The 24,758-nt window shown below is 53.2% G+C and overlaps 1 protein-coding gene across 1 annotated transcript in view; it reads right to left on the bottom strand.

Annotated features, from left to right (window-relative positions):
- The window catches only part of LOC125337391 (sestrin-2-like), a 27,151-nt gene extending 2,393 nt beyond the window's left edge, over positions 1–24,758 (bottom strand). Inside the window, 17 exon segments of the mRNA XM_048327070.1 lie at positions 250–365; positions 535–685; positions 1,434–1,643; positions 1,921–2,103; positions 2,471–2,665; positions 2,804–2,988; positions 2,991–3,037; positions 3,466–3,530; positions 13,717–13,818; positions 14,272–14,407; positions 19,436–19,567; positions 20,324–20,410; positions 20,812–20,969; positions 21,885–22,037; positions 22,603–22,657; positions 23,463–23,527; positions 24,645–24,758. Of these exon segments, the coding sequence (XP_048183027.1) occupies positions 250–365; positions 535–685; positions 1,434–1,643; positions 1,921–2,103; positions 2,471–2,665; positions 2,804–2,988; positions 2,991–3,037; positions 3,466–3,530; positions 13,717–13,818; positions 14,272–14,407; positions 19,436–19,567; positions 20,324–20,410; positions 20,812–20,969; positions 21,885–22,037; positions 22,603–22,657; positions 23,463–23,527; positions 24,645–24,725 (2,121 nt within the window). The 5' untranslated portion in view covers positions 24,726–24,758.

Below are 24,758 nucleotides of genomic sequence, written 5' to 3'. Positions count from 1 at the left end.
GGTTGGGGGGAAGAAAGTGGGGGCTGAGTGAGCAGCTGTGTCGTGGTTCATCTCCAGCTGGGCTTAAACCACGACACCCCCCAAAGCCAGGGACATAAGTGGGGGTCCCCCCCTAAGTTGACACCTCCCCCCAATTCTCAGCACCTGGTTGCTCAGCTCCAGCCCTTCACCCACTCTCCACAATCCTGGGAACAACCCTGAGATAAGCAGGAGCTACCCCCCAGACCTGAGCCACGGCTGAGCACCCACCTGTGCACGGAAGGTGGGGGGGGCCTGCTCCCCCCTCCGTGTGAAGTCCTTGTATCCAAATTCAGGGTCCTCCAGGAAGCAGCGGATGTTGGACTGCAGGGAGGGATCCAAAATATCTACAAGGCACCACCGCAGTGGCCGTGAGCCCAGACGGGAGCCAGCGCTGCACTGGAGAGCGGATCCTGCTCTCCCTCAGGCAGGTTCTGGTTCCTTCCCCCCTCCCCAGGCTCCCCTGGCCCATGGGGACCTCCTGCCCCCAGACAGTTGCCCCCTGCACCTCCTCACCTGAGGAAGGGACCAGCAAACTCTCTGTCTTCTCCAGCTCGAAGCGCGTTGCCATCTCCTCCTGTGTGACTCCTTCCTCCTCCCACTGGTTTTCCTGCAGCAGCTTCATCCTCTCCATCAGCACCTCCACCTCCTGCATGGTGTCCGTGCCCTGGGGAAGCACAGGGCAGGGTCAACCCTGCCCCTGGTCGACCAGAGGGGCCCCCAAGCCCAGATCTGCGGGCACTTGGGGGACCTGCATGGCTGCTCAAACGAGCATCTCCCTCTGTGTTTGTCCTGCCAAGATTCCAGCAGCTCCTATGACCCATCCCCGGGCCTGGGAGGAGGGGGAAGTCCTGTGTAGGACATGGAAGGTACTGCATGGCTCTAAAGCATCTGCTGTTCCCAGCAAAGGCCACAGAGCTGCTCCAAGAGCTGGGCCCCTCTGCTCTGAAGCCAGGCTGGGAGAGAGGGGGGTGTTCAGCCTGGAGAAGAGAAGGCTCTGGGGAAACCTTAGAGCCCCTTCCAGTGCCCAAAGGGGCTCCAGGAGAGCTGGAGAGGGACTTAGGCAAGAGCCTGGAGGGAAAGGATGAGGGGAAATGGCTTCCCACTGCCAGAGGGCAGGGATAGATGGGATACTGGGAAGGAATTCTTCCCTGTGAGGGTGGGGAAGCCCTGGCACAGGGTGCCCAGAGCAGCTGTGGCTGTCCCATCCCTGCAAGCGTTCAGGGCCAGGCTGGATGGGGCTTGGAGCAACCTGGGATAGTGGAAGGTGTCCCTGCCCATGGCAGGGGGTAGAACAAGATAGGCTCTAAGGTCCCTTCCAATCCAAACCATTCTGTGATTCCCAGGGGAAGCTCCATAAAGCATGCAGCACCCCACGGTGCACTCACACCCCTGCAAGGCAAAGCCCCTCTTACCCCAGAGCCCCCCATGCTGTCATCAGAGGCAGGACTGCTGTCGCTGTGGGGCGAGGGGGGCCAGCAGCTGTTCCCCACATCCTGGTCCTCCTCGGGTTTGATGCCGCAGCCGAAGACAAAGGATGCGAGCGAGTGGTAGTGGGTGAGGAGCACCAGCGCCTGCACCAGCTCCGCCAGCGACCAGCTGTCCTCCCCTGGCTTCAGCAGAGCCTGTGACACACAGCAGGAATTGGAGAGACCCCCCCAGCCCTCAGCTGTACCCTCACCACAGCCCAGTGCCAGGGCAAGCCAAGGGCAGGGATATAGGAGCATGTTTGGGAAGTGCCTCACCCATAGACCTGTTGGGGGCAAGTCGCCCCTTCCCATCCCACTGACTCCCTCAGCCCTGAAAGGGTTAAACCCCGGGAGCTGTGCAAGCAGGAATGTGGCCTGGGGTTAAACAGTGTGTTTTGGGGGGAGGATCTGTGCTGGCAGCATCAGCTCTCACCTCGATGTGCTCCTTGGTGATGAGCCAGGGCCGGTGCGCCAGCAGCTTGTTGATCTCACTGAGGTTCCGGAGTTTTTGGGGGGCACAGTGCAGCCCTTGCAGCCACACAGGGTTGCCCCCTACCTGCAGGAACTCCCCCATGTGCAACCCCACCAGGTAGGAGCACCGGTGCCGGGCTGCTGCCTGCAGGGAGAGCCAGCAGTCAGCCCCTGGCACTGGCCGGGGGACCCCCACCCTGCTCCAAGCCCTTGAAAAAGCCAAGGCAGGGAGCCCACTCCTCCCACATTGCTCCTGGAGGATTTTCCCTGGGGATACAAGTTCCAGACAGGAGGGATTTCCCCCCTCACTATCAATGCCAGTCCCCAGGGGTCCTGGAGGGAGGGTGTTGGGGTACCCTAGGTGGGCACCAACCCCAAAGGGGCTTCCAAGCTTTTGGGACGTCAGATCAGAGAGGGGCCCATCTGTGGAGTCCCAAGTGCCTCCCAAGCAGCAGTGCTGGGACCCCACATAGCCCCCTGTGTCCCCACACCCCAAGGGCCCCACTGCTCACCATGATGGCAATGTAGTGGCGCTTGTGGTAGGGCAGGGGCCCGTCCATGCGCAGCAGGAGGTACTGGGTCTTCCAGAAGCTGCTGAGGTACTGGGGGTGCAGCCCCATGACCATGGCGACGTGGTCCACCCTGCCTGCCGAGACGAAGGCCTCGAGGAGTTGGTGAAGGCTGTTCTCCCCACCTTCCTGCGGGATCTGTGGAATGAGGAGAGGAGGGAAGTGAAGGGCTGTGAGCTGTAGGCCCCTGCTCTTGCCAACATCCCCCTAACCTAAATGGAGACCCCCCAACAAGCAGGATCCAGGCACCCAAGAGCACCAAGATCAGATCCTCACCCCATTGGAAGTGCCCCGCCTCCGGAACGGACACCGCCGGCGGCCCCTGCTGCCCGTCTCCCTGTCCCCAGCCCCAGGGGGCAGGGGGTGTTTGGGGGTCTCCATGACAGATCCCACACAGCCCGTCCAGCTCAGCCCATGGGTTGGGTTGTTTGTCTGGGCTCTGGAGCGCAGGGGAGGAGATGGGGGTCAGCCCCCCCAGCGCGGTGACGAAACCACGGCGCTATCTCTGCCGGAGGAGGAACATCTGGGAGAGTGAACGTGGGTGCTCAGATAGGGCTCAGGTGCCCTGGGGATTTCAAGGTAGAATTTTGAGGGGGGCCTTGAGGCAAGGGTGGAGGTCTTTGCATCGCAGGAGAAACACAGATGTGTTTGGATGAGTGGGGAAACTGAGGCACAGGCAGGGTAGGCAAACACCAGGGTGAAACACAGCTGTTCCCCCAACCTCCAGAACGACTCCCCCACAATGCCACAAGGATCTGCCCGGGCTGGTGACCCCTCTCCACCTCTTCCTCCTTCCCCAGCATCCCACCCCCACCAGCCACTAAGAACTGGGGGGGGGTTGGGAATCCTTCCTGTCCCCCCACCCGCAGCAGGGAAGGGTGAAGGAGACCCCCAGCAGGGAGAAGACCCCCACCCACGTCCATCCCCATCGCTTTACCTCTCCCAGGGGAATGAAGGTGCTGGGGCCCGTTGCCTGTTCCCGGGGAGCCTTGATTCCTCTTTCCTAGGAAGGAAGGAAGGAAGGAGCAGCCGGGAGTCACCGGAGCCACGGAATGTCCCCGTCAGCGTCACCGGAAGGGGTGACTCAGGCAGAGACACCCGGCACGGGCCACGGGGCCATCGCCCCCACACCCCTCGCGTCAGGCCGGCAGCGCTGATGAAACCGCGCCGGGATGTTGCTCCGCTCCCGGGCGGGTGTGACACAGCGGGACAGCGGCCCCACGGGTCAGGAGCCGTGACACCACTCCCGAGCCGTGGTTTACCACCTCCGTGGGAAAACAGGGAGAAACGGGATGCGGGGGTCCCGGGCAGTGGGGATAAGGAGTAGCAAAGCCACAGCACTGTTCCTCCACAGGAACAGGTTACGATCACCAGCAAAGACACGGCGCCCGGGGGTCCCACTAACTGTCCCTGGGCACAAAATGCTACTAAATGTCACCATTTCCCCCCACCCCTCTCCAAATTAATTAACACAGTTAATCCAGAAATGAGCCCTTACTTACAGGGGCTCCCCCTGCTCCAAGCACGGGGTTCAGGTCCTTTCTGCCCCACACTCCTCAGGGCTGGAAGTGGGCAGCTGTGCTCCCACAGCACCCAGTTAGTTACTGGGTGAACTGGATGAGCTGCTCCCATAGACCCATAAAGAGGGACATAATGGCATAATTCAAACCCCTGTGGAGGCGGAAGGTGCAGCCTGGCACCCTCTCCTAAGCAGGAAAGGGGTGTAGGATGGCACGAAGTGACCAGAGCAGCTGTCAGTGCAGCCACGCGCTCCCCATGCGCCGGGCAGCGGGACACGGCACCGAGACAGAGCCAGGGCAAAGCCAGGAGTGCCCTCATCCAATGGCTCCCATGGGATGCTCCTGCCTTGAGTCACCATGGAAGCACTGGGGTGACAGCGGGATCAGGCTCCTGCTGCTGAGTTGGCTCCTTTGTTCCGTGCTGACTCAGGGTTTGAGGAGAAAGAGCTGTCTGACTGCCCAAGAGACTCCCTGGCAGGGGGACAGCAGCAGACCCTGGCAAGGCAAATCCATGGGACAGACAGCAGGACTTCCAGCCGGCTGGAATTCCAACCCCCCAGCCCAGCCACTGCTTTACAGTGGCATCTCAGGGTGACCTTGGAAGGTGCTTTTAATCATTCCTGCAAGAGGCTCCTAGTGTTTTGCTGAATTAAGGAATCCTTGGGGCGCTGTGCTTAACCCTTGCTGTGCCACCACCGGATAAGATATCCCCTCCTGCTTCCACCAATGGGGAATCAGAACCATGCAATAGTTCAGGTTGGAAAAGCCCTCTGAGACCGTAAAGTCCAGCTGTTACCCCAGCACTGGCAAAGCCACCACTAACCCTCGTCCCCAAATGCCACATCCACATGTCTTTTAAATCCCTCCAGGGATGTGGACGCCACAACTTCTCTGCGCAGCCTGTGCCAGGACTAGACAACCCTTTCAGTGAAGAACTTTAATATCCAACCTCAACCTTCTCTGGTGCAACTTGAGACTGTTTCCTCTTGTCCTATCAAACTGAGGGGAAACTGAGGCACTGAGATGCTGTGACTGGCACCAGACACACAACCTGCTCCCAGCTCCAGCTGGCACAAAGCAGGCTGAGGGTCTCGACAGAGGTACCAGGGGAACGAGATAATTCCCCGGGAGCAGGAAGATGGGTGTGCTGAGTACTAATCCCACTGGTGCCAGTGCTTAGTCAGGTGTGGGGAAACCATCCCAGATAAGGTGAGGTTAAATAAACACCATCAGAGCCACCCAGCAGAGTGGATTGTGCCTCCTAACCGTGTTCCTGCCAAAAACTGCTCCTGGGGACAATAGCAGCATCAGGGCCACCACCAGTTTCACCCCAGCCTGCTCCAAAGCACTGATTTCAGGCTTTGGCTCATGTCAGAACAGGTGCCAGAGTGAGTTCCCTGCTGTTCTCTGCTGCCTGGGGTCTGTTCCATCCACTGTCCCAGCATTTCTAGCTTCCAGCCCTCCTCTGGAGTAACCATCCTGCTGTGACAACTCCCTCCAAGCAAAGCCCCAAGCTGCAAAGCAATCCCGCTGTCACTAAGGAAATCTGGTGGAAGGGGAATGCAGGAGCAAGAGAAAAAAAAGCTTTTTTTTTTTTGAGGGGGGAAAAGAGGTCTTGCCAATAGAGGCAACTCCCAGCTTTTCAGGATACTCAGGATGTTGGTGGACTGATGTTGCAGACTGATCTGGTTGCTTGGGAAGGTCAAGGAGATCCTGCAAAACTCCATGGACACCCCAGGACCCCAGTTTTCCACACTGGACTTTTCCACACAATGCATAAGCCCTGGGCGACACCAGATGTTTTCCAGATGTCTTGGTTAACGGGGACATCCGAGATCCCATACCCAGCCTGGGAACAGCAGCACGAGCCAAACAACAGGACAGAGACCCTGAAGCACCCAACCTCCTGTCAGCCCCTCACCTACCCCGACAGGCACATCCCATCACACCCGTGCCTCACTTCTCTTTGTGCCCGGCCATTCCTGTAAGCTCTGCCCGGCTCCCACATACAGCCCAGCTCCTGGAAGCTTCGGAGACCCCAAGGTCTCCCCTTCCAGGCGCCCAAAGTTCCCCCTGCCTGCACAGGGCCGCCCCATGCCCAGGACACTGCAGGAGCTCCCAGCACCCAGCCTGCTCCTCAACACCCCTGGTTTTAGCCTCGCTGCAAAGTGGATGAGCCAAAGGATTGTTCCTGCACCCCGGCCGGTTTCTGGACATGTCCCGGCTTCTCCCCTCCCTGCAGCCAGCCGGGGCCGGGTGATCCCGGGCAGAGGGGAGACAGCGGCCGCGGGTCAAGGGCACACCCCCAGCGCTTCCCCGAGGGACTCCCGTGGGGGCTGCACCCCGCGTGCCCCGGGGATGGGGCGATGCAGCCCGGGAGCCCTTACCTGGCCGCCCCGCCGGGCCCCGCAGGCCCGGTGCTCCTCCGGCCCCGCGGGGCTGCACGGCGAGCCGGCCACCAGCATCACGGCGGGGCTGGGCGGTGGGGATAGCCCCGGGTACCGCCGGAGGCCCCGGACACCCCCGGACACCCCCGGACACCCCCGGACACCCCCGCGCTCCGCAGCAGCCCCGGGCCCGCGCCCGCCACGCTTACATAGCGCGGGGCGGTGGGACACGCCCCCGCCCGCCCCGGCCAATGGGAGCTCGCGGGCGTGACCACCACGCAACAATCCGACCAATGGCAGTGCGGGGGGGCGTGGTCAACACGCAGACATCAGGTCTACCCAGCGCCAGCCGCACTTTACCGACCATTGAACACTGGGAGTACTGGAAATATGTCCCCGGGCTAAAGGGAAAAGAAAGCTGAGGGAAACCCTCTCTGTTCCGCTCAGGTGAGGCCCCGCCTGCCGTGCGGGGCCAGCTTTGGGCCACCAATATCAAAAGGATACGGAGCTGCTGGAGCGACCCCAGAGGAGGCCACAGAGATGCTCCGAAGAGGGCTAGAACCCCTCTGCTCTGAAGCCAGGCTGGGAGAGCTGAGGGTGTTCAGCCTGGAGAAGGCTCTGGGGAAACCTCAGAGCCCCTTCCAGTGTCCAAAGGGGTTCCAAGAGAGCTGGAGAGGGACCTGGGACAAGGTCCTGAAGTGCCAGGTCAAGGGGGCATGGCTTCCCACTGCCAGAGAGCAGGGTTAGATGAGATATTGGGAAGGAATTCTTTCCTGTGAGAGTGAGGAGGCCCTGGCACAGGGTGCCCAGAGAAGCTGTGGCTGCCCCGTCCCTGGAGGTGTCCTAGGCCAGGCTGGATGGGGCTTGAAACAACCTGGGATAGTGGAAGGTGTCCCTGCCCATTGAAGGGGGGCAGAACGACATGAGCTTTAAGATTCCTTCCAACCAAAACGGTCTGGGATTCTGATTCTTTTGCTGGGTTTGGTGTTTCTCCAAAGGGACAGGAGAAAAAAAAAAGGTTGAAAAGAAGAAAAATAATAAAGAAAAAGAAAAAAAGGTGAAAAGAAGGGAAAAAACCCCACCCCCACAACCATGGGCTGTCCCAGACACAGAGCTGGTGCCAATCTGGTGCTGACTGACAGCCCGACATGGCAAAGTCCAACAAACAGGAGTCGCTGCACAAACAACTCAGGATTTGCCTGGCAACAGCCTCCTCTGGCTCCGGGCTGAGCTCCTGCCAGCGAAGGGAACGTCAGTGCTCCTTACCACTGCAAGGCCTCACAGCCCACGGCTGGAACAGCCACGATCAGCACAGCCCACAGCCCCAGCCTCTGCAGGGAGGGAGGACACAGCCAGTTTCAAACGTGCCTGGTCATTGCTCCTTGTCCCCTTCCTGGGGCTATTTTTAGAGTGTTTTGCAAACATGGCCCTGTGCTGAGGCTGTGGGGTCTGGGTGGCTCTGGCCACCTCAAGGTTTCTGCTTCTGTATTTCCATTTCTGTCATTTCAGAGGCACGGTTCGGGCGTTTAATTTCATCTGATCCAAGGGAACGTGGCCCCGCCCTGCCGTGGGGTCAGAGGTGCTGTTTAGTCTGTCACCCCAGTCCAGCTCCATCACCTGCTCCTTTGGCACTGTCACAGCCCACAGAGCTGCTGAACATGGGGCACGAGCAGAGGTGCTGCTGGTCACCAGCCAGCCCTGGGGCTGCCCAGAGAAGCTGTGGCTGCCCCATCCCTGCAAGTGTCCAAGGCCAGGTTGGATGGGGCTTGGAGCAACCTGGGATAGTGGAAGGTGACCCTGCCCATGGCAGGGGGTGGAACGAGATGAGCTTTAAGGTTTCTTCCAACCCAAACCATTCCATGATGATTCTACAATTCCACCCTGAGGCCATCAGCTCTGTGTTGGCTCTGGCTGAACACGTCAGCCTGGAGGGGAAAATCCATCTCTTCCTTTGCATCAGTGGAGGCAACACAGAGCAAGCAGAGGGCGGGGGGCAGAGGGAGGGGGGAAGGCTGTCTCTGTTCTTCCCTTTCTGCCCCCCTCAAAAAGCACTGGATATTAGAGGGACAGGGCTGTGGGTGTGCATCAGGCAATGATCCAGCTGGAGAGATGGGCTGGCGATGCTGCCAAATATTTAATACAAAAATATCCCATCAGAAGACACAAAGAGCTGTGCCAGGAGGACATTTGTCCCACAGATGACTCCTGCATGTTGAGCAGGGACAGAAGGGGCCAATCACGGCTAGCTGGGCAGAGAGCTCCAGGTTTCGGAGCAGCACAGGATCCCCCATCTGCTCCTCACCCCTCGTCAGCCCACCCGGCAAGTGCCAGGTAACCTGCAGTCCCAGCACTTTCCTGGCTGGCTCCTGATGCTCCTGCTCACGTAGCAGCCGGCTCGGGCTGTCAGCAGCATCTCCCTCCTCTCACAGCAGCCTGGTACAGGGAGTGTCCAGCCACCACAGCTGAGCTGCCAGGGGCTCAGACCCTCCCATGATGGGAGCCAGGAGCTGGCGATGCTGGGCAGTGCAAAACAGCTTCAGCATTCCATAGAATCATGGAATTGCTCAGTTCAGAAAAGCCCTCTAAGATCATCAAGTCTAACTATTAGCCCAGCACTGCCAAGGCCACCACTAACCCGTGTCCCCAAGTGTGCCACATCCACATGGCTTTTAACTCTCTCCAGGGATTTAAAAAACCGCAACAGTAGGCAATTATTTTGGAATTGACAGTGTCCTGGTTACCATCCTGCTGACTGGACAAGTCTGGTGCTCCAGGAAAGCTAAACAGCAAGGGAAGTCAAATTGGTCAAGGTGTGTTACCTCAGAGGAAGGTCGGCTGCGGACAACTCCTGCCTCTTTCACTAGCTGGTGGTTTTGGGCAGCCCAGATTCTGAGGACCAAGGGAAGCAGCACAGACCATACAGGGACACTCTGAGGGAACACCTGGGGCAGGTAAGACATGGAATATTGTTTCAGTGTTTCCTTTCCTTACATGCTCTGCTAGAAGATCAGGAGCTGGACTGTCACTGTGGCTGGTCACCCCATTACAGATTCCAGTGGGAAAACCCACTGGCATTAGGGCTTTGTGGGCTGGAAGAAGGAAGCCCAGAGCATTTGTGGGGTGGAGAAGGGAATTAGAATTATGGAATCATTTAGGTTGGAAAAGATCTTTAAGAGCATCGAGTCCAACTGTTCCCCCAGCGCTGGGGGCTACCACCTAACCCTCGTCCCCAAATGTCACATCCACATGGCTTTCAAATTCCTCCAGGGACGGGGACTCTACAACTTCCCTGGGCAGCCTGTGCCAGGGCTGGACAGCCCTTTCCATGGAAGAATTTTCCCTGATGTCCAATCTAAACCTTCCCTGGCACACCTTGAGGCTGTTTCCTCTCATTTCCTCTGCAGCTGAACTGTTTCAGAGGCGTGGAGGGAAGGTGACTCCCAAGGTGATCCTGGCCCACAGGAGCTGCCAGCGCTCCATCAGGATTTCTGCCCTGCAGGCAGATGGATGTGGCTTCAGCAACATAAACATTACAAACTATGGTTTCTACTGGTTTGTACTGGTCAGTGGTCCTCATTGCTCTGGGAGTAGCAGCAGGAGGGAGCTGCTATCCCCATGTGCTCCAGGAGCAGGAACTGGAGATGAGTAAGGGTCACAGCTAAAACCCCTTTGGACTCCCGGACCTCTGGAGATTTCTTTGGAAAAAGACAAGGGGCAGCTGAGCTTTCTTCATGGAAATCTCATGGGAAAAGGGAAAACCTCCATGCCAAAAGAGCAGGTCTCTCTCTCCCCTTGCCGAGATCAGGAATAAATCTTGTCGGATACAGCCGGATGGGTCCTGGGAAGCTGGATGTAACCAAGTAACCAGGATCCTAGCAACAGGCTTGATGGGAGGATTTAAAGATAGAAAGAAAAGTAGGAACAAAGCAAACAATGGGAAAATACCATCTCCTTCCCATAACTCCCAACCCCAGAGCAGGAGATAAATCAGCTCCAGGCAGGGAAAGGTGCTTTGGTTGTTTTGGTTTTTTCCCTTTTCAAAGCAAACAAAGTATCAGCCACAGATGAGGATTTTTAAAACCACTTTTACAGGTGTCATTTATACAAATCAAAGCATCCCTTGAAAATCTCATTATTACAAACATACAAAGAAACGATGTTGGTGCTACAAATCAGCTACGCGACGGCAGGAGCAATTTATCACGATTAAAAACCCAACTGAACAGTATTTACAGGGCCTTTCTCCCTCTTTTTATTTCTGTATGTTGAGGGAAGCAAAAAAAGCAAAAGCCCACAGTTAAAAAAACTCCCACCAATGCACTTCATTTTCTAAAAGTATAAAATTGGGTGAGTTTTTCCTGCTGCCACACTCAGGCAAAGTGTAACAATTTCTGATTTTGCTTGTTTTCACATCAAAAGTCCCTTAGAAAAGCCAAAAAGAAATGCATGGCAGTGTCAAATGAAACATGCTCCTTCCGTGCCAGAAGCCAACATCATCCCACGAAAGTGCCTTTGAGTAAAATCAACTTTAGAAACAAATAAGAAACAAAAGGATGAAAAAAATAATCACAAGCTCTAGTTAAAAGCTTCATCAAAGCCCTGACGGAGCAGCCATCCTGCAGCAAAAGCATGAGTTCTCTTACCTACCTTCAGCCCCTGCTTGGGGGTCTCCAAGCCCTGAGATGTTTCTCCACTCCCTGACCAGAGTTCGGGATGTCGAGGAGCTCCTGCCAGCCTGGAGTTGTGTGGTGCTCCCCCTCCAAGTGCTTTTATCCATCACCACCACCTCAAAAGAGGTGTTTGGGGGGACCTACCCCAGCTGGCCTGGCTGTAAGGGTCAGTGGTGGCCATGCTGTTTCAGGGCAGCACACCCCTGGTACAGGGAACGCTCATAGCCCTTTGATCCTGCTGGTTTGGAATCAGCAGTGAGAAAAATCCCTGGAGTGCCCCAAAAAACACTCCCTGGCTCAGGTCGCTGCCTGAGTAAGTGCTTTCCTGGAGCCAACCTGGCCCCTGCATCTGGAAGGGGCAGGGAAAGGGGGAAGAGAGGGAATATCCGAGCCTTGAACTCTTTGTGTAAAGAAATGGAGTAAGAGACACTTGATCACACCAAGCTGCAGAAATCATCGAAATCCCAGATGTCACCACGTAACCAGGGCACTGGGGGTGGAATTCTGGGTGGGTTGGGGGCTGTATCATTCCACTCTGGCTCCCAACTCAAAAGCTCTCATCAGAAAAACAAGGAAACACAAAACCAGGCAGTTTGGTTTGCCAAGTTGACAGAGAAAAGAAGAAAAAACAAAACATAAAAATTTTCCAAGATAAATACATGGCCCCCATTTTGGAAGCATCTTCAAAAAGCTGGATCAACCATTGTCAGCAGTGGCACAACCTTCCAGGAACATCTGTTGGGCTGGTGAGTTCGCAGCTCTCTTTTGAAGAGGAAACAGTTCAAGGAAAAAAAATCCAGCTCCCACCACACGCAGCTCCCATTTTATCTGCAGAACAACTGGCCACAGCAATTGCCACACAGCAGCAGGTTGGGAACCAGCAAGGAGCCACTAAGCAGCAGGTTCCTGTTTGCTCATGGAAAGGGCTGGCAGTGGTAGCAACTGGTTAGGAAAAGATTTCTTCCAGAAAACAGTACTTCAGGGGGGATTTAGGAAGGCTGGGACCTCTCCCCATGGATCGAAACCGGCCACGCTCAAGCATGCTGTCGGAAGTAACACCCATCAGGAATTCCCGTGGAGTCCACAGCACGGGGCTAGCGACAACACAGAGGGTTTGGCTTCCAGCGATCCAGCAGGCCTCCCAGACTCCTTGGCTAATGCTGAGGAAAGCTCCCAGGTTGGGGGTTTGGCTTTAAGGGGAGGTTATTGCTCCTGACTTCTCAGGCTTTTTGCCTTTTGACAGGGCAGCTGCTTGCTTCAGGAGTTCTCTGTTCTTGGCCTGGAAATGGGGAAAATGGGTATTTAACGGCATGGATCATCATTAGCTCTTGGGATCCCTGTGTAGGAGCTGCTGACATCCCACGCACAGGTGGAAAGGGGGGCAGATGCTGAGCTCACCTCAAACCACCTACAGAGGGCTCTCCCATCCCAGCCCCACAGGAAAAGACAAAGACAAAATAATAAAACCCATGAGCCCGCTCAAAAAATTAATCATATGAACAGTTCAAGGCACCTACAATACACTGAGAGATCTGAACTTTGATTTTGCAATCACTGAAGGTTTCCAAAGACTCAACCAATACCAGCAGAAATAAAATGTCTGGACACCAGAGAGATCAGGGCAGTCCCAGCCTGAGCTGAGCACAGACATGGAAAGCTGCAAGAGAGGGAGGTGGCTGGGGCACACCTGCTCCTGGATCTGATGCTCCTTTCCCTTCAGAAACAGCACATCCAGCCCTCTCCTCACCACATACCGACATTCCAGCCTTCAGAAGGATGTGCATTGTGAAGAGATTCTCACCGACACTCTGACAGCAGCTGGAGGCTCCAAACCTGCCCTCCACCGGGATACTTCCCTAGAGTGTGTGTGGATGGAGGAGGGGCTGTTTCCTCAGGGGCAATAGAAGCCTTTTGTCTCATCCCCTCCCGCCTCTCATTGCTGGGGCTTTAGATCTTTATATACCCAGAGTAATTAAAGGGTGCAAAGTTCATTTCTCTGTCTGATTTCTTCCCCTTTGACCTGATCCCTTCGGTGGCTCGAGCTATTAATGCTGATAGTCTACTGTGTTTCCACAGCCATGACAAGAATCCTGCTCTCCCTGCTTCTATCAGCTCAGGGACTTCTTTATTTGGACTAGAGATACAGGGCTAAAAGAACTGCCAATTGTTCCTTTGTTCTCTCTGGTTACTGCTCACACAAATCACAAGGAGGTGATTTAGAGGTGCAGAGAGCTGACAAAGGTTCTGCAGACTGGAGAAACAGGTTCAAACCTGATTTCGACAGTAAGTAAAATGAGTTTGATGGTTCCCATCTAGTCCATAAGGGATACAACATAGCACTTTACAACACAGTAAGTGTGAGCCTGAGTAGAGAGCAGCAAGATAGGTGTAAACAGTGGTTGGGATGCAGTGCAGAGCTGAGGAGGTGCTTGCCTGGCAGCACAGAGGCTGTAGGACAGGGCTGAGAAGCATTAGCAGGGCTCTGTGTGCAGGAGCTCACGGGGTGTTGTGATCAGGCGTGTCCTCAGTCCCTCCTGGACACAGCTCAGGAATGTCCTTGGTCACTCCTGGATACAGCACAGCTCAGCAAATTAAACCAAAAATGCTGTCACCTGTAACTGTTCCATGACCTCCTTGTGTGTCTTCTCCATTTGGTTCATCTTTGCCCTCATCTGTGATTCCTGGTACTGCAGGTCGGCTTTCAGCTCTGTGATCTGTGCAGAAACCAGGAAGGAGCAAGTGAGCTTGAAGAGGCAATGACTTCCCTCGCCACAGACCCCCCTGCCATGGAAAATGCCTCTAAAGAAGGTTGTGACCGCTGGCTGAGGTCACAGACATGCTGGGGGTGCTGGGGGACCGCAACGAGACCAGAACTGTGTCACTGAGAGCACAGAGCAACAGGAAGGGCCAGCACTGTATTTTCTCCAAGCAACAGCATGTTTATTCCCAGTCTTCCCCACACACAGAGGTCTCCAAGAGAGTGGTCAGGAAATGACCCCTTTCATGAGATCTCCTGGGTGGGTCCAGAGAACCTCTTTGGCTTTGGAAAGGAGGCAGCCTGGAAACACCCAGACATGTTAACTCCAAGATGAAAAGCCAGGCTGTGTCAGAGTGTGATCTGTGAGAACATGTCAGCCTGCTGGGGGGAAGCAAGCCAAGGACTGTACCTTCTTCTCCTTCTCCAAAATCATCTGATCCTTCTGGTGAAGCATCTTTTTTAAAGTAGCCACTTCCTCCTTCAGCTGGGCAATGATGACAAAGTGGTCAGTGCCAGGGGAGTCCAGGGCGAGGTCTGGAGAAAAACTGCAGCAAAGAACAGGGAGAGGCTCTCAACAAAACCCTCCTCTTCACTGAGGCAGGGAAACTCCCACGGATGCACTCAAAGGAGAATGGGAATCATTTCATGATCATTCATGATCCTTTTTCAAACCAAAGAGCTGAAGACAGCAATCAGAGAGATAATTAAACTTTATGCATCCCTTTGGAAATCTCTTTGCTCACAAGCAGTCCTTGGATGCACTGCAAAACTTCCCACTGAATGTAAACAAGCATTCTGGCAAGGAGGGGACATGAAAGAGAAACAAATAACCTCCAAGTTCAACAAACAGAGCGAAAACCAGATAAATTGTCCTGAGCAGGGAAAAGGGGTAAAAAACATACTGGACCTTGTAATAATTTGATTCTGCCACGATAAAGCAATTTAGGTAGAAGCTTCATTATTTCAGAGTAGGAAAAACTCTCCAGGAAAACAGAGAAATAGCTGAGCACATCACCTGTACACCACCAGGTATTCTAAATCTAAGCAAACATCTGCAGAGTTACCTGTGCATGAGTCACTGCTGCACTGGTAAATCACAAACCTCCCTACGAGACACCCAGTGACCCAGGCAGGCACGTGCAGTCCTGCGCTACAGGAATATGCCAGATCATAAGATACAACAAGCTACAGGCCCAGGGAGCCCACCCGATTTTTCCCTGCCTTCTGTTCCATCCCTAAAACTGATTTTTATCTCCTCATGCTAAGTGGGCAGCACCTCCCAGCCACACACACCTGCAACTGCTGTATAAAAACCGAACAGTAATAAGACAACAAAGCTTCACCTAGAAGAAGTCTGAACCCAAAATTCTGCTTCTCTCGAGGATGTTTCTACCTCTGAACTTCCGAGTCCCCCACCTGTACCCTAAGGCAGAGAGTACTTGCTGCTCACTTCACATGGGGTCTCCTCTAGCACCTGGAAATGATCCATTTTCTAATTAAAAGCACCACAGTCTGCTTTGACGGGACTCATTAGTAAGGATGTGGCAGGAGAAAAGGCTCTTTCCCCCACTGTGCTGGGGATCTACAGAGGGAAACTAAGCAGAGGCAGCTTCCCAGATCTGAGAGTCAGAGGATGGCCCTGAGGCACTGGGAGAGAAAACCCGGCAAAGGAAAACTCAGAACTGAGGGTCTGCAGGAGACCGCAGCAGAAGAGCCCTGCATGGCTAAAACATGCTGACAGCAGAGCCCACAGTAAGATGTGGCAGCTCTCTGGGCACACTGGATCCAGCTCTGTGCTAGGCAGAGAGGTTCATACCCACACACAAGCACAGAACAACTCCATTTTAAAACTTTCCCAAATAGTTTTCCCAAGTGGAGGCTGTGCAAGATGATGGTGGGTGCTCCAGCACCTTCCTGTGTGCAAGCACATTACTAACAGCAGCTTTAATTTCCCACTCAGTGCAAATATGCCGGGGAGGAGAGAAAGAAATTAAAAAAAAAAAAAAACAAACAGCCAACAGCCTCCACAGAGAAAAAAAGGCTTCCTCACTGATTCCCTCTGGCTGAAAACAATCCCTTGACACACCATTCCTTTGCCCAGGCACGCTTCCCTCCTGCCATGCCCCGGGGTGATAAAGAGTGCCAGGAGATGTCCCCATTTCCCAGAGCAGCTCCAGCAGGAAAAATTCCCTGCCTGGCAGCTCCTGCTGCCCAGCACATTGCAAAGCCAGGAAGGTGAGAGCCAGTCCTGCCACCCAGTGGGGAGAAGGAAGGGACAGGATGGTCCCCAGGGCTCCGAGGGTTCTGCATCTGCCAGCGGGGAACAGCCGGCTTGAGATCTCCTCCTGGGGGTATAAAATACCAGGCAGGTATTTTCCTGTTCAGTTGCTGCAAAATGCCCCCTCAAATGTATTAAGGTGCATTAAAGAAGCAGATTTTTTTTTTCTTCTTTTGTATTTTTAAAAAGACTGACAAATCAGCAATGAAAGGTTCCTCTGTCTTTAACCCCATGTTACAGAAGCAGCCTAAGACTCCAAAATTCGAAGGAAAACTGCCAAATGGAAGACATTCCTTTCCTTTAACAAACAGATCAAGAATTAAAACAACCAACCAAAAAAAAAAAAAAAGCCATTTCCTCTACAAATAAACTCAAGATCCAGCCCCTTGGGATAGGTCAGGGGGACATGAGCTCTCCATGTTTGAACAGCCTGAAATGCACACCGCTAATTAAAGGAAATTATGAGCTCCCGTTGTTTTCAGCAGAGACAGAGGACAAAAATGGAGCTGTTCCCAAGGCACTTGCCTCTCTCTATTGACTGGAACAGAAACCAAATGGACTGCCTTAAACTCCACACCTGTTAAATGGCTGAAATTAGGCAAAGCAAATGCCAAGCTTAAAGATTCTGCTGTTCAAGTCAGGCTGGTGTGAAGAGGCACAGACCAGGCACTGAATGACCATCCACATTTTACCTTAGACAAAAACCACCTGCAGAGCTGCCTCCAGCTCTGGGCCACCAACATCAGAAGGATACGGAGCTGCTGGAGCGACCCCAGAGGAGGCCACAGAGATGCTCCGAAGAGCTGGAACCCCTCTGCTCTGAAGCCAGGCTGGGAGAGCTGAGAATGTTCAGCCTGGAGAAGAGAAGGCTCTGGGGAAACCTTAGAGCCTGTTCCAGTGCCTAAAGGGGCTCCAAGAGAGCTGGAGACGGACCTGTAACAAGGGCCTGAAGTGCCAGGACAAGGTGGGGTGGTTTCCCACTGCCAGAGGGCAGGGTTAGATGGGATATTGGGAAGAAATTCTTTCCTGTGAGGGTGGGGAGGCTCTGGCACAGGGTGCCCAGAGCAGCTGTAGCTGCCCCGTCCCTGGAATTGTTCAAGGCCAGGTCAGACAGGGCTTGGAGCAACCTGGGATAGTGGAAGGTGTCCCTGCCCATTGGAGGGCGTGGAATGTGATGAGCTTTAAGGTCCCTTCCAATCCAAACCATTCTGAAATTCTATGAAAAACATCCTCCACACAGTGCAGTACAGCCCAAGTCACAGAGCTTTAAATTGTGCCAAGACTTTCCTATGCAAATGAGAATCTTTTTACAAATGAACTTTGCTGCTGAGCATCCTGAGGCACCGCTGCTCTCCCCCTGCCAGCAGTGCTGTCGCTGCCTGGTGTTACAAGCACAATTTAGCACCTTGTCTGCAGTGACAGGAGAAGGGACCGCAGTGCGCTCGTCTGCAGAGTCAGAACACTTCGCCAGCATTGGCACAAGAGGATGGGGACACCAAGACTGCCCAAATCAGGACCAGCCCAGCTCCAGGGGCTGGAGGTGAAGCCAGCATGCTGGGCAGCACAGGACCGAGGGGCACTGGCAGCACAGCAGGATTAATAAGGCCAGGTCTGCTGCAAGATGTGCTGCGAGTCACTGGGAGGGAAAACGACTCCCAGTGCAGCAGCACCAGAGCTGTTTGCTCCTCCCAGAACTCATCCAGAACAAACCATTCAACACCACCCTTTAAATGACTGTTGGAAATCATCCTGTCCACATATCATAGCCATTGTGAGCAACAACCACTCTGAAATACATAAACAAAAACACACAGAGGGAATTCAGTACGACACAGTAAAGGAATTTCTACCATATCCAAGAAGAAGCAATCATTTCAGATAAGCTGGACCCTGACTGAAGGTGTTGCCGAAGTAACTGAGCTCAGACATGCCCAAATTTTGCCCAGCTGAGGGCTACACCAGAGGTTTTGGCTGAAGCCAGGAGACAGAGTACAGGAAGTTGGGGTTGATCTCAGCAGAGAGGAGGTGCTGGTTGCGTCACTTTTACTCCAGACTCTGCTGCTGCTGCAAACACCCTTGTGCTGCAGCAGACCTTAACTCCATGCTCAGGCTGTGCCCCAGACACCAAGGTGACTCTGGGAGGGACAATCTGGTAGTTGTACAAAAGGGGAGGGTTTGGGGGGTTCACCCTCATAAAAGAACCCTCAGCAACTCCAAACCCACACTTAAGGAACCCCCATTATTATTCCACTCAAGACACGCAGTCATGCGTCTGTTTAAGGCAGCTGGAGCTTGCCTTTTCTGCTGCACGTCGCTGAAGCTCTTTAGTTGCTAAATTTACACTTGGTTTGTTACGGAATTCATCAAAAAAAGCCTGTGGCAAGGCCTACAGCCTTGTCAGGAGCCAGACTGGCAACATCTGACATGAGAGCAAAAGGAAGGCCCTTGATTCCTTCACTACATGCTCCTGTTTTCCAAACAAATGGCTGACCAACCCAGAGAACGGGACATTTTGCTTTTTGGGTATTTTCAAGCCAGCAGGGCTGTTACAATGAGGTGTGAGATCTCAGCCCAGGATTTACTGAGGAGATAAAAACACCTGGTACTGTCCTACAGCCCGGAGCAGCCGATTCTCTAGAGGGAAAGCTGTACCAGGTACTGATGGGCTGCACCAGTTCTACCAGGGCCCTGTTTCCATCCTCTCCTCTGGCTCCACCAGCACTCAAGGCAGCTGAATTCTAACCCCTCTGCACTCAGCCACAGCTCCTAAGTCACAATTAGTCCTTAAATTTTTCCAGCTTTTAATTGAAAATGCTGTTCAGATGATAAAAGGTCTTTCAGACCACTCTGTGGGAGCCACTGCCCTATAAAATTATTAAAGTTCTATTTCATAGAATCATAGAATCCCAGAATGGTTTGGGTTGGAAGGGACCTTAAAGCTCATGTTGTTCCGCCCCCTGCCATGGGCAGGGTCACCTTCCACTAGACCAGGCTGCCCCCAGCCCCATCCAACCTGGCCAAGAACACTTCCAGGGATGGGGCATTTCCCATGGGAGCACTTCACAGTTACAAGGTGTCAACAGTATCTGTAGGAGAGATCTGTGATCTCAGAGACATTCAAGGCAGGTAGTGAATAATTAATTACCAGTGGCTTTAATGAACCCTTTGGCACTAACTATGCTCTGGTCCATGCTCCCAAATCCCTGCTGTCTAGAAAGAGATCCATTGAGAGGGAGAGTGCCCGTGTATGAGGCAGTTCCCAGGGAGGGAGGGAGAAAACAACAGGTGATCTCACTTCAGGATGTCAATGCCTTGAGCAACAGGACAATGGTGGGCCCCGAGAGTCTGTTGGGAAGCAGCCCACTGCGCCAACGTGGACCGGGCCCTCTGGATAAGGGGGCAAAGCATCTCGGGAGAGGAAGGAACGCTGAGAATCAGAGAGGAAAGGCAGGAATGAAAATATGCATGTACAAGACCATAAAAATACAAATCCATCTCTATCTCCTGTTTCTGCTAGTGACTCCCATTCTGCTGCACAGGCGGCTGGCATCAATATGATTCAGCACCAAGTGTGACAGCAGAATGGGGCCAGATGCTTTCCTAAAATCAGAGAATCATGGAATGCTTTGGGCTGGAACGAATCTTAAAGACCATCTTGTTCCATCCCCCTGCCATGGGAGGGGACACCTTCCACTAAACCAAGTTACTCCATGCCCCATCCAACCTGGCCTTGGACACCTCCAGGATGGGGAGTCCACAGCCTTTCAAGCAAAGCTGTTTGATTGCTTGTCTCTCTTCTCCTGTCCTCTGAGGTTCTCCCTCTCCCTGCAGATCAGTCTGACAGACCTCAAAGCACAAAACCTGCAGACCTCACCAGCCCCTCTCTCCCTGTGACTGCAGAGAGAGGATAAAGTTGGTCTGGCTGCAGTTCTCCTGACTGTTGGGGAGTTCAGCCAAACATCAGTTTCCATTCGAGCAGGTACAGGTGCTCAGTACTCTTTTCCTCTTCAAACCTATGTCTAGATTCCAGGTAGCACTGGGCTGCCAGGTTCTAGGGCAGCCCCTTGAGGTCTCAAAGCCCAAGGCCCCTGCTCTAGCATAAGGTATTCACACACAACTCTGTCTTATATAAACTCAGCAAACAAAGCCACCCGCCCACAATTTCCCCATGTAACAGGCTCACCTGTCACCATTGGCAGATATGGCATCAAACTTGGCTTTCTTCTTTGGGATTTCGTTCTGAATGGAAGACGTGGATAAGGTTTTCTGGCTAGAAAAATGAGGAAATTGTATGTCAGAACCTGAATGACTTTCAGTCTAAGACAGAGAGGCAGATAAATATTCCCACCCACTTTGATCCTATTAAAACAGTATTTCCCAGGGCTAAAATGATAAAAAAATCATTCCTTGAAGAGTAGCTGGAGACTAAAAATAAACAGAAAACAATGAGTCAGAGCAGCACGTAGGTGAAGAACTCCTGCTTAAAATCTGCATTTTAATCATTAAATTTTACAAATGCAACTCTGCTTTCATTGTGTACAAGTTCAGTAAGTTGGATCACTAAGAAGCGCAAGGCTGCACCAAGCACAGTGAGGTTTGCAAACAAGCGAAGCGTGACTTAGCCAGATCCTCCTGAACTCAGACCCTGTCCAAAGCCCTCCCCAAGGTTACCTGTTATAGTGGCTGCCACTGCTGAGCCTACTGAACTGCTCCTTCTCCTGCAGACTGGCTCGAGAAGAACTGCTCAGGTGTTTGCACTGTTCTTTGGTCTTCTGCAGGACCCGTTTATAGGACAACGTGCACAACCAGCACAGCAGCTTTCCATCCACCTGGAAGGGGAGACAGAAAGAAGTTTTGGTCTTTCTTCCTGCCCACAAAGCAAATACAGAAAAGACAAGAAGCAGTTTCAAGGTTAGGGTCACATATGAACAAGCAGGGACTCAAAAAGAATCTTCTGAATGGACAGGCAGCCACTGGAGACCAAAACAGCAAGGGTGTCTGCTCCAGGAGGCTCAGCAGGGCAGGGATTATCAGTGTAGCATCCCAAACAACAGATCTTTACACTTTGCCTGGGAAAGACACACCTCCTACAGAGCACTCAGGGTGTTTAAGCAAAGGGTGTACAGAAGCCACAGAAGGCGTTTCCTGGTGGAGGTATGACACTTGTAGCTCCTCAGGCTATGGAACAAATATCACTCCCCATCCCTCTCCCCAAATAGCACCTCACACTTCATTCAGAGGTCTCTGCTCCTCTGCCAGCTCTTGGGCCAAAGTCAAGAGATCTTTCTCAGAAGGTCTGGCAGAGGCACATAGGGGTTCAAAGACCAAACAGCTCTAAACCAGGGCAAAGCTCAACTCTAGAAAAACACTTCATAACCAAGAGACATGGATCATGGAATGGTTTGGGTTGAAAAGGACCTTAAAGCTCACTTAGTCCCACCCCCTGCCATGGGCAGGGACACCTTCCACTATCCCAGGATGCTCCAAGCCCCGTCCAGCCTGGCCCTGAACACTTGCAGGGATAAGGCAGCTACAGCTTCTCTGGGCACCCTGTGCCAGGGCCTCACCACCCTCACAGGGAAGAATTTCTTCCCAATATCCCATCTAACCCTTGCCATCTGGCAGCAGGAAGCCATTCCCCCTTGTCCTATCAGAAATGCTGCAGAAGATGTAAAGAAGATGAACAGAGGATCACAGTGACCAGCCCTTTTAACTTTTCAGCCTTCTTTTACACAAATACTGACCTTCTTCCTGTCATCCTTCCGGTCAAATGCACACTGCTGCTTGCACTGCTCACACGAGTGAGGAGGGCCATACTTCTTCTCTGAGTTGGTGCAACGCTGGCACTTGTTTCCAATAAATGCTGCTATGATGTTGCAGTACTGGCAGGGTTTTGGCTTTAAAAAACAAGAACAACTGCTACAGCCTTCTAACTACAATAGTACACCGCTCCTTCCCATTCTCCCCATAATTTCAAACTTCTATTTCCTTATTCTAAGCAGAGTATAATGCTGATCCAGGACACAAAACTCCATTTGGATCCCTGGTCTCCAGCTAACTGTATTTAGCCATGGCACTCAGACCATTTATCAGGTGCTGTGAAATCTCTAGAAAAATGTCTAATACCAAAATAGAACCAATCAAAATCTCTATTTCAGATTTCAGGCAAGCAGGAAATAAAGATTTATCACTGCTTCCTGCAGCAATCTCAGTCTGTGTAAGCACACTCTTGTTTCTACTGGGTATCGAACAGATCATTTCCTGGCCTCAAACGATGCAAAGCTCTTTTTTGTGCTAAAAGAAGGAGAGAAAGTCAAAGCTTCAGCTTGAGTGACCCATATTATTGACCGGTCATGCTCTTACAGCCAAGCCAGTCCATAAATTGCTCTTGGATTTCAGCAGGATAAAGACAAGAGAGATGAAAGAAAAAGAGGGTGGAGAGGCTGAGCCCCGCTCACTTACTGTGCCATAGAGCTTCACATTCTGAGCACACTTCTTGCATATCGTGTTGGTTTTGCTGTTAAGAAGGACACATCATTTTATTAACGCATTCCAACAGATGAAACAAATGAAACCTTTGTTTAGGATGCCTGGTTCAGATCCCAGGATCCCTGGTTAGGATCCCAGCCTCCCCTCGGCTCTGTCTCTGGTGATGAGGCTGGATTCAACCTCCGTAGGGACTCAGATACCAAAGTGCTTTTCCTATCCCCATCTGACTGAGAATAAATGGCCAAAAAACAGCATGCCCAGATGACACCAGTTTTTTGTCCGTACATACACAGGATTTGATCACTGACTAACTGGCAGCACGAGTGATTCAGCATCAGGGCAGGCTCCATTCTGGAGGTCAAGGCAGGAGAGGACAGAAGTATATTTGTCCAACAAACACAGGAAGGAACACCCCACACAACGGCCACATACAGCTCTGGGACTAGCAATCCTCCCTCTGACAGTTACACAACTTGTCAAAATGCAAAAAGACAAGAGCCCAGCTAAAGGACACACAGCAGGAAATAAATGTTGGATACCAGACATCGGGTAAGAGGAAAACTCATGGGAAGATGAACCCAGATCCTTCCCTGGAAGATGAATCTGAGCTCTGACTGAAAAAAAACCCCAAGCAAAAGGTGTAATCCAAGTGCACTGCAGATACTCCAACTCGCCCAGCAGACCTTTGGAGGCGGCCAAAGGTCCCCCCAAGTCTTCCACAGCAACAATCTACAGGTTAAGGCTCAGTCACTGATGGTGTGGAAGCATTATCGTTCCCCAGGTGTGACTGTTCTACACGAAACATGGATCTCCCCATTTCAGCAAGCATTTACCTTTCCTGTTGGAATTCAGTCCTGCAGTAAGTGCATTTAACAATGGGATGAGCAATCCGGCACTCCTGCAACAACACAAGTGTTCCATGAGGTGCAGTGCTGCTCCCCAAATCCCAGATCTCCTGTTGTCCTCCACTCCCACCACATCCACATACATGCAAACACTTCCTCCCTGTACAGTCATGCTGAGAGAAGAGGAAAGGTGATGGGGATGGCATGTGTCACAGGTGAGCCAGGCATGAACTGAGATCCATCACCAGGGCTCATTTGTGCTTCACACCCACAGAGCAGGGTCAAGGGGTGGCCCCAGCTCCCGGGGCAGGAACACACAGCTTTGCCTCAGGTATTCACCAGTTTCCTGTACCTCTCGTCGCACTCCCATCCCAGCTTTGCCAACATTCACCTGCTTTGTCCCAGCTTCAGTGATCCCAGGCTACTCCAGTTCCTGCCCCTTGTTTCTTATTTCATCCCTGATCTTGTTCTTCCCCGTCCCCTCAGCCTGTCCCCAAAACCCACCTTACTCCTTCAAGATACCATCAGACCTCCCATAAATATGCCCAGATCCTCCCAGGTCTTTGCTCAGGAACAGCTCCCACCTCCCCTCTATTCCCCACAACAACCCCATGACTTCCACTCCAACACCCTCCAAATACCCCCAGCACCTCCAAACTGCCTCCAGTGCCTCAGGTACTCCTGACAAACAGCTTCCCTGAGAAGCCCTTCAACATACTCCCCTAACAGCCCCCAGGCTTTATCCCCGTGCCTCAGCCTCTCAAAACCCCCCCAAAGCTCCCAGGCCCTCATCCACACCCTCCCACTGCCCACCCACAGACCCCAAATAGACACCTCAAGGCCCCAGTCTTCATAAATACTCCCAGGATCTCCCCACAAACAGCCCCCCAATTATCTTCAGTCCTAAGAGCCCCCAGAGCCCCTAAAACAGTCCCTTGCTTGCCCTCCCTCACAAACAATGCTCCAGGAGGCCCTTTACCCCTCAGACACCCCCCAAATCCCCTCACAGCCCACGCCCTCAAATCTCCTCATAGATCACCCCCCATTTCCCTCACAGCCCCCCTCAGACTCCTCTCCCATCAGTCTCCTCCCAAACTGCCCCCCATAAGATCCTTCACAGACCTTCCCTCCTCGCCCCCTCACAACCCGCTCCCAGCCCCTCTCCTGGACCTTGCAGAGCTGCTGGCCCTGGCTGAGCGCCTCGAAGGGGAAGCGCTGGTGGCACTTGGTGCAGGCGTACAGCGCCGCCATCCCGCCGCCCCGCTGACAGGCGCGGCCCGCCGG

This window comes from Corvus hawaiiensis, chromosome 23 (assembly GCF_020740725.1).
Source record: "Corvus hawaiiensis isolate bCorHaw1 chromosome 23, bCorHaw1.pri.cur, whole genome shotgun sequence".
In the NCBI taxonomy this organism is placed as follows: domain Eukaryota; kingdom Metazoa; phylum Chordata; class Aves; order Passeriformes; family Corvidae; genus Corvus; species Corvus hawaiiensis.
Note: the sequence above shows the minus strand (reverse complement) of the source record. Positions and strands in the feature narration are given on the sequence as shown.